The sequence below is a fragment of the Mytilus californianus genome, unplaced genomic scaffold (genome assembly GCF_021869535.1).
Source record: "Mytilus californianus isolate M0D057914Y unplaced genomic scaffold, xbMytCali1.0.p SCAF_1, whole genome shotgun sequence".
Lineage (NCBI taxonomy): Eukaryota > Metazoa > Mollusca > Bivalvia > Mytilida > Mytilidae > Mytilus > Mytilus californianus.
The window spans coordinates 128,222,646-128,231,400 of record NW_026262581.1 but is presented as its reverse complement, the minus strand read 5'-3'; the positions used below and the strand labels follow the sequence as shown (position 1 = coordinate 128,231,400).

The following is an 8,755-nucleotide window of genomic DNA, read 5'->3' as shown; positions in this document are numbered from 1 at the left end:
TGTAAACATTTTTTGTAGCTTGCATTTCATTAGTTGTCCGTGAACTTGTTTTGATGAGAGTTTGTTTTGTAGTTTGTATATATTTGGTTGCCCGTGAACCTGTTTTGTAGCTGGTGTTTTGTTTGGCTGTTTGTTTTTGACCCGTTTTGCTGCACTTAGTTTTTTCACTTGTTTGTCTGTTGTCTCTTGGATTCGATATTCTCATTTCCCAGTAGTTAAATCTTTTGTACCTTTTATTTGCATTACTTGGTCAACACCTTTCCTAGTCCATAATAGTTCAGATATTTTTTCCTCGAAAGTTTATCTTTCTTAACAAATGCGATGAATTTAACATTTTAGAGCTATATTCTTACAGTTCGTGTATTTGATAGTGCAAATGGGTAAATGAACACAGCCACGTTGATGCATATTTCTTTATAGTCAGTGAATCCAGTTTTACCGATCGCTGATTAATACCAGACTTTTATTTGTTATTTACTCATTTCATAACTTAATATTAAAACCATTGTACAAACTACAATTTGTGTTTATATCAGTTGAAAGATAGCCAGTGAAAATTTTATCCACAGAAATAAATGTGTTTTTCAACGATTCACCCTTTCATTGATATATTATACATAACATATTAAACATGCTGATTATATACATGCTTTTCTTGATTCGTGGACTAAGTTTCAATAAAACGTTTTCCATTACATCTATCCCAGTTTTAGATCGAGTGAAAAGGAAGAAATTACAAATTTAAGCAGAAAGAAAATTCTATATTTAAAATACTGTATTTTAAACAGCCGATGGTCAGGTAATTCCTAGGATACCCGTCACTCCAACACAACCAGCAGAATTGTTCCTTAATTCCTATGGAGAAAAATAGATAAATAAGTAAATTATTTATATAGAAATATAATAAAAATAACAAACTAAATTAAATTGCCCATGTCTCTTATTCTTAAAATCGTCGTTCAAGTTATCTGAATGATAGAATTCGAATTACAAGATGAATGCAATTATTTTTATTTCTATAGAGTGTTACATTCTCTTTTCTGAGTTTAAGTATATAAATAGTAATGGCATACATGACGTGTTTATTGAACTATTGATTCCATTAAAGTAACACACTTGATTTCAAAGAAGAACCCAAACACTAGTTGTCTCATCTTACAATTGTTTTCTTGCCTTGCTAATTCTGATCTTTATACCTTTCTGCACTGAAGTTGGTTAACTTTCACCTGTTGATTTATTTGTGACGCAATCCACCGTATCTTTCATCTAATAAATCCAAATACCAGCTATTAATGGCACTTATAACAATGGACTATGATGTATTGTATTAACTTAAAATAAACCCATAAAATATTATGCGAACTTTTCGTAGTGATTATTTTCTCTTTATTAGGCAAGAAAATAAGTCAATTATAGATGAGTTATAAAAATAAGATAACTATATTCATGTTTATATTTGTATTGTTTTTTTCAACCGAGGATGCCTTACATTAATTTGTACCGAATATTGTCCTTCTCGGTGTCCTTTTTCGATTAATGTCTTATTGGGTTGCTGTCTTACTGACATTTACTGCACACCTCATGTGGACTTTTAGTTGCTGTATTACTGACATTTACTGCACACCTCATGTGGACTTTCAGTTGCTGTATTACTGACATTTACTGCACACCTCATGTGGACTTTCAGTTGCCATTTATGTAATTAGATTGTGGAAAGAATACATATAAGATACTAATTTTTTTTGAATTATCATCCATGAACGAAATATCGGATTGAACTGGTCTAATTAGGAAAGTCTGATATCAAAACTATTGTAGAAAGTCAAATTATTTGAATATTGCAGTCAACCCTGTATAATATATACAGGTTTATACGAATTATGTTGTAGATGAACACACATTTAAAACATATCTAGTGTTCAAACCAAACTAACTTATATAACACTGTGGTAAATCTTATGTTAAATTATGTGTCACAAGCTGTTTCATCAGCTACATGAACAAATGGGATACTAGTACTATACATACTATTTTATCTAATTCTTCAGTTCAACCGGTAATGTCCATGTGGATAATTTTTTTATAATCCCTATGTTGATTAAATTGTCGTGTAGTTTTTTCCTAAAAACTATTCGGAATATTAAACGCGAGTTTTTTTCTCGATTAAATAATTAGAAAAACCGACCCCCCTACTGCTTATTCCATTAATCACGATATGTCTTCCCATTCGCGATAAGCACGATATATCTTCCCATTCTCGATAAGCACGATATGTCTTCCCATTCTCGATAAGTACGATATGTCTTCCCATTCTCGATAAGCACGATATATCTTCCCATTCTCGATAGTTTAGACACTGGATATTAGAAGATTCTATAAAATTGAGAATGAAAATGGGGAATATGTCAAAGAGACAACAACCCGACCAAAGAGCAGACAACAGCCGAAGGCCACCAATGGGTCTTCAACGCAGCGAGAAAATCCCGCACCCGGAGGTGGTCCTCAGCTGGCCCCTAAATAAAATTGTGTACTAGTTCAGTGAAAATGGACGTCACACTTAACTCCAAAACATATAAATGAACTAAAATTGAAAAAAACATACAAGACTAACAAAGGCCAGAGGCTTCTGACTTGGGACAGGCGCAAAAATGCGGCGGGGTTAAACATGTTTTGTGAGATCTCAACCCTCCCCCTATACCTCTAGCCAATGTAGAATAAAGAAACACATAGCAATACGCACAGTAAAACTCAGTTCAATTATTTGTCAGTTCTATGTTTATTATCAAGCTATATAAAAAAAATACACAGTTTTTCTTCCGTGTTACGAGGAAGCCGTAGAATGTTACCACATGCTTTAGGCATTCTTTAATCTTTTTACAGTTGTTGCGTATTTCTCCTTGAAATAATTTCAACTATGAGTATAAAGTCATGACAACAAATTCGTACACGCAATTGAAAAACCCGGTTTTGATCGTTGTAGTCAGTATTTTGTTGACATGACCTCACTGGCAAATCTTGAATATAATGCAGCTCATATCGGCGTTAAGAGTTTCCATGTATGTCTCTAAATGAAGAAATGCTTTAATTCCTACGCATTTGTTAATAAGTTTACGTGAACAAAATTGATTATTATTGTAAAAAAATATTTTATCTCTTTTTCTGACATCGCATTTATCATGTAACAGATTTGCGTAATAATGGTAGTTTTGTTTAAGTGTAGAATTCCAATCGTGATATAAGAATAACAGACGATACTGGGTAAAGATCATTTCGATACCCACATTTAACTGAAAGCAAACTTTTACGTCATTGGTCTTTGGTTGAAAGTTGTCTCATTGGTAATTATATCACATCTTTTTATTTATATAACAAACGGTACCAAACAGTCTTAAACAATAGAAATTTAAGCAGCCACACCATAATCGATTTCAGGCTATATGTTGTGAGGGAAGTCAACAGGGTCGATCGATTTTTTGTTGTTTGTTTAGTGTCCAGTGACAAATGTTTCATGCATATTAAGGACAACATATGCGATCGAACATCTGATATCAACATCATTAGACAGAACTACTAATGTGTAATTTTGTAGGATAACATAAGAATTGTGAGTCCTGTATAAAAACAAGGAGATGTGGTATGATTGCCAATGAGACAACTATCCACCTAAGTTCAAATGAAGTGGATGTTAGAAATTATAGGCAACCGTACGGCCTTCAACAATGAGAAAAAACTTATACCATATAGTTGGCTATAAAAGGCCCCGACATGAAACAATTCATTTGAGAAAACTAACGGCCTTATTAATAACAAAACAATTTACGAAAAACAAATATGACAGACATGAACCAACGACAACCACGGTTACGGTTTTAATAATCTCATCATACCCCCCAGTAGGTATATCTAGCATATTTACCTTTCTCATTTGAGAAAAAGGCTTTATATGAGTTGCAGCAAATAAGTTTGCAATTTATCAAACGATCATTTAATTAAATAGGAAAGCTTTTGTATGATAAGATTGTGTGGAAGTGTAGTGTAAAGAGTGGAAAAGTCGTCAAAACTGTCAACCGAATCAAAAGGACCATCAAAAGCACGTAATTTATCTAAAAAATCCAAAGAAATTTTTTACACTCCAAAAATGGTTAATTCCACTTTTTTCATGTGTTTTATTACAAAAATTGATGATAAGTTCTTTGAAAGCAGTTAAGGAACTCGTTAAAAGCACTGAAAGATTAGTATCAAAACACTTAGTAGAAGCCGAGATGAAACGATATTTTTTTCGTTTTTTTTGTGTGTAGTTTAGGTAACCAATACATAGTGGGGACCTTCGAATGTTCAGCGGAGGCGGAAGATGAGCTGTGGTAGTGACATGATTATTTAATCTATGACTCTCTGTGGAGCATACGGCCTTGTACATTATAATGTCTTGTAACACTCTTTACAATGTGTAATGTCTTGTGATACTTCATAAAATGTATAATGTCTTGTTACAGTAACACTTCTTACAATGTGTAACGTCTTTTGACACTTCTTACAATGTGTAACGTCTTTTGACGCTTCTTACAATATTTCATGTCTTGTAACACTCCTTGCAATGAGTAACGTCTTTTGACACTTCTTACAATGTGTAATGTCTTGTAACACTCCTTACAATGTACATGTATAATGTTTAACACGTGATGTATAATGTCTTGTAACACTCCTTGCAATGTGTCATGTCTTATAACACTCCTTGCAATGTTTCATCTTGTAACATTTCTTACAATAGTTTTATATCCTGTAACACACCTAAAACCTAATTGACAATTAACATTTCAGGTCATGCTTATATCGTCCTCTTTATTCTTCTGTTGTAAGTATTTCTGTATGGTCAATGAAAACAATTGATCTCAATATCTGATTAGATATTTTAAGCACACAATTTTTTTGTAATGTAAAACATAAGACAGGTGCAGAAAACTTTTACACGGAACTACTCCTTATTGAGACGGATATTCTCATAAATTGTCTGATGATGTCCATTCTATCTAAATATAAAGCAAGCCTACCATTTAGTATGTCTATGAGAGAGATTATAATCTCTTGACAATTATTCATATTTTCAGGCTATAGAGATTCTGAGCATCGAACGTTTGACACAACAAGTGATAATTATGATTTTCTGTTCAATTAGCACAGAAGTGATAATCTTTTATCGATTTTGATCATTCACACAATAGCATTTTCGTTTTGATATGACAATGTGCGATATTTTCAATTCTAGATCAAATACAAGATGTTTTCTGGTTGAGATTTGATGGAATCCTGGTGGAATTATGGCAAATATCTTCAAAAAGGTATTGAATTTTCTCCTTTATTAATATGTCATTGTTGGACAGAATTTGTACGATAAATTGTTGTCATAGATAGTAATAGAAAATAATTATTTTACGGTAATCAATTAAACAACGTTAAGATCACGAAGTGGAACATAATTGGAGAATCAATTCATGTCAAAGGCACTTCAGACACCTTACAAGATAACGTTGGCTTTCAAATCTATTTTGAATCTTGATATAACTTTGATATTGATACTAGTGAACTTGTCAGTTGACAAAAAGATGTATGATTAGGGGAAATCTATGGATATTCCTCCAATGAACAGGTGTTCCTTTGCTGGTGTTTGCCTCCTTTTATGATTTAGGCATTGTTGCTCTATATTTTATTTTATTTCCCATGTTTGGTTTCGAACACCATTGCACAAAAATATATTTTCAATATGCACATTTTCGAGCTTCCACAAACATTTAACAGCGCTACATTCTTTATACGACCACGAGCATGGACTCCAGTGATTGTCGTGGGTTGATGTCTGCCATAAATGTTTATGGTTATTTGATTTAGAATAAAACAGACCGTTGGTTTTCTCTTTTGATTTATTTCCCTTTTGGTTATACCGGGGATTTTAATAGCTTACTATGTGGTATGGGTTTTGCAAAGCTGAAATTTTAGTATATACATGTATCTTCTTTAATATTTCGAGACTAGTATTAATCAATTCCTTCCATAAGTAATATTGTATGATTTTTTTTCCCCCAGGCATTCAAAGGTCGTCATTTAAATCCTAATAACAATGAATGTAAACGTCCTCGAAGTCCACAGCCTCCACCGTCACCTGATCTTACTGGACTTAGTCCAGTTGAACTTGCAGCACTTAATGATGTCATAAAGCGACAAGAAGAATTCGAAAATAAAGAGAAAAACAGAATAGAGTAAGATTTGTTTCTTAAATTTTTAACTTCTTTTACATTTACCTATTAAAGTTGTTTTTTTTAATTTTAAAAGGAAGTCTATAGAATCCATAAATGGCTTGTTCGGAGTATAATGTCACTGAGACGGATATTCCAATATCCACACCTAATTTTATTCGCAATTCAAAATTACACAACTAAATTTGGTTTTGTTCTGCTCATGAAGCCTCAAGTTGAAAATTTTTCAACATGATCAATTATGAGAATATTTCGCTTTTCAAAATGCCGTAAAAATCGACTAAACAGAAGAAAAAAAACTCATCAAAGATACCAGGCTTATAATTTTGTACGCCATATAAGTTAAGAGCCACATTAAGTAAGAAGTTATATAGCATTAAGGACCTAATATCGAAAGGTTTTCAATATACAGCTATGGTAATCTGTTCTTGAAACGCGCTTTTTTATAAGACAAAACAACACTAGATATACTTTTGTATAGTCTGTTAAATATCGTTATTTTTGTGTTTTAGGTTGCTGTCTCAATGACAAATACCTTACATTTTCTTTTATTTAAGTCAACGGAATAACGTTCTTTTACCTTTCTTCAAAATGTAATGTTAAATATTGTTATCTAGAAGTTAATATAAATTCATTTTTGTTTAAAATTTTCAGTAAAGACAATTAAAATAGTCGACATCTGCTTGAAATGACAGAAGTAAAAATCAATGCCATTTTACCTGTTGTAGATGTATGACGTCTTTAATGTCTTAAAGGACACAGGACATCGATAAGATTTATTTCTCAACATTTGATTTTATGGACAACTGAGATATAAATTTCCTTTAATTGAAGCCTGCATAGGTCATCAATTTTCTACAGCAATGATAAATGTTCCTAGTAAAATACCTTGATTCTTGTGAAGTCTGAATGATGGAGATTTAAAGTTTTTAATTTCATACCGTTCCAGTCATATTTACTCAACGAAAGATTTCCCCATGAATTTCCTTTATGACCTATTTGTACTAGTTTCTACTACTATATTCATCCGTTTTTTAAATTTCTGCATCCATAGGTAAAAATAGTGCAGATCGAAATGGCTGGTCGTTACTGTATATGCTGCATATGATTTTAGGTCAACTATAAGTAAACAATTACTTACAGTTGACCAAATTCACATATAGCCACTTTTGTCATATCTTGTAGACAAATCAAAGAACAGTTAAGGGTATACGAATGTCAAGTGAAAAGACAGAGCAGTACGAAGGGCAAACTGAAGCATATAGACCTTAGACTATGCAGGTTGTGTTATAAAACAAAGTTTGCTGATGGTATTGGACGTGTTTGTTATGACTGTAGGAAAAGAGTATGTCAGAGATGTGGATCGTATGTTAGAGACCCATATAACCATAAGTCAAGCAAGGTAAGTTCAGTATAACGGTTATAGATCTATTCAGTCTTATATCAAATACAGTAAGTTGGACCTATACATAAGTACTATGCCAGAGATTTTTATAGTCAAAATGAAAGCTAAGGAAGCGCAACATAAAAGTCTTTTATCAGAGATTAGTGCAATCTTTATTAAGCATAAAGGTCTTATTTAAGAGATTGGTGCAATCTTTTATCAAGCCTATCGATCTTATGTCACAGATTGGTGCAATTTTTTATCAAGCATAAAGGCCTTATGTCAGAGATTGGTGCAATCTTTTATCAAACATTAAGGTCTCATATCAGAGATAATGGCTATATTTTATCAAGCATAAAGGTCTTAGGTCAGAGTTTGGTGCAATCTTTTATCAAGCATTAGGGTCTCGTATCAGAGATTAGTGCAATCTTTTATCAAACATAAAGGCCTTATGTCAGAGATTGGTGCAATCTTTTATCAAACATTAAGGTCTCATATCAGAGATAATGGCAATCTTTTATCAAGCATAAAGGTCTTAGGTCAGAGTTTGGTGCAATCTTTTATCAAGCATTAGGGTCTCGTATCAGAGATTAGTGCAATCTTTTATCAAGCATAAAGGTCTTATGTCAGAGATTGGTGCAATTTTTTATCAAGCATTAGGGTCTCGTATCAGAGATTAGTGAAATCTTTTATCAAGCATGAAGGTCTTATATCATATATTGGTGCAATCTTTTATCAAGTAAGGTAAGTTCGACAACGTTTAGGTCCTGTATCAGAGATAACTTACTCCTATTATATCTTAGAAATACTCATCCGTTCTATAGATAAATTTTGGACACAGATCTTTAACGATCCTTTTCATGATAATCAAAATGCGGGTACCAGATCTTTCACGATCCGAAATATAAATTTTTTACAAATATTACTATTTTTGGAAAGTTTCTGTTTGAACTTAAACAAAATAACTTGAATAACTGTTTTTTAACAGTAATATTGAACGATATTTTTTAAGAGAAAAGTAGTTTATGCATTAAAAAAATCATGTTTGTTTACATTTTTATTTCTGTAAAATTTCGATGAGCAATCTGCAGTTTTGTAAAAACGGTGTACTTTTACCTTGATT

The 8,755-nt window shown here is 32.3% G+C and overlaps 1 protein-coding gene across 1 annotated transcript in view; it reads left to right on the top strand.

Moving 5' to 3' along the window:
- The first annotated feature begins 5,315 nt into the window (after positions 1-5,315).
- LOC127738996 (regulating synaptic membrane exocytosis protein 1-like) overlaps positions 5,316-8,755 on the top strand; it is a 47,071-nt gene continuing 43,631 nt past the window's right edge. The window contains exons 1-3 of the mRNA XM_052250513.1: positions 5,316-5,336; positions 6,079-6,251; positions 7,434-7,654. Coding sequence (XP_052106473.1) covers positions 5,316-5,336; positions 6,079-6,251; positions 7,434-7,654 — 415 coding nt within the window. The remainder of the gene's footprint in view (positions 5,337-6,078; positions 6,252-7,433; positions 7,655-8,755) is intronic.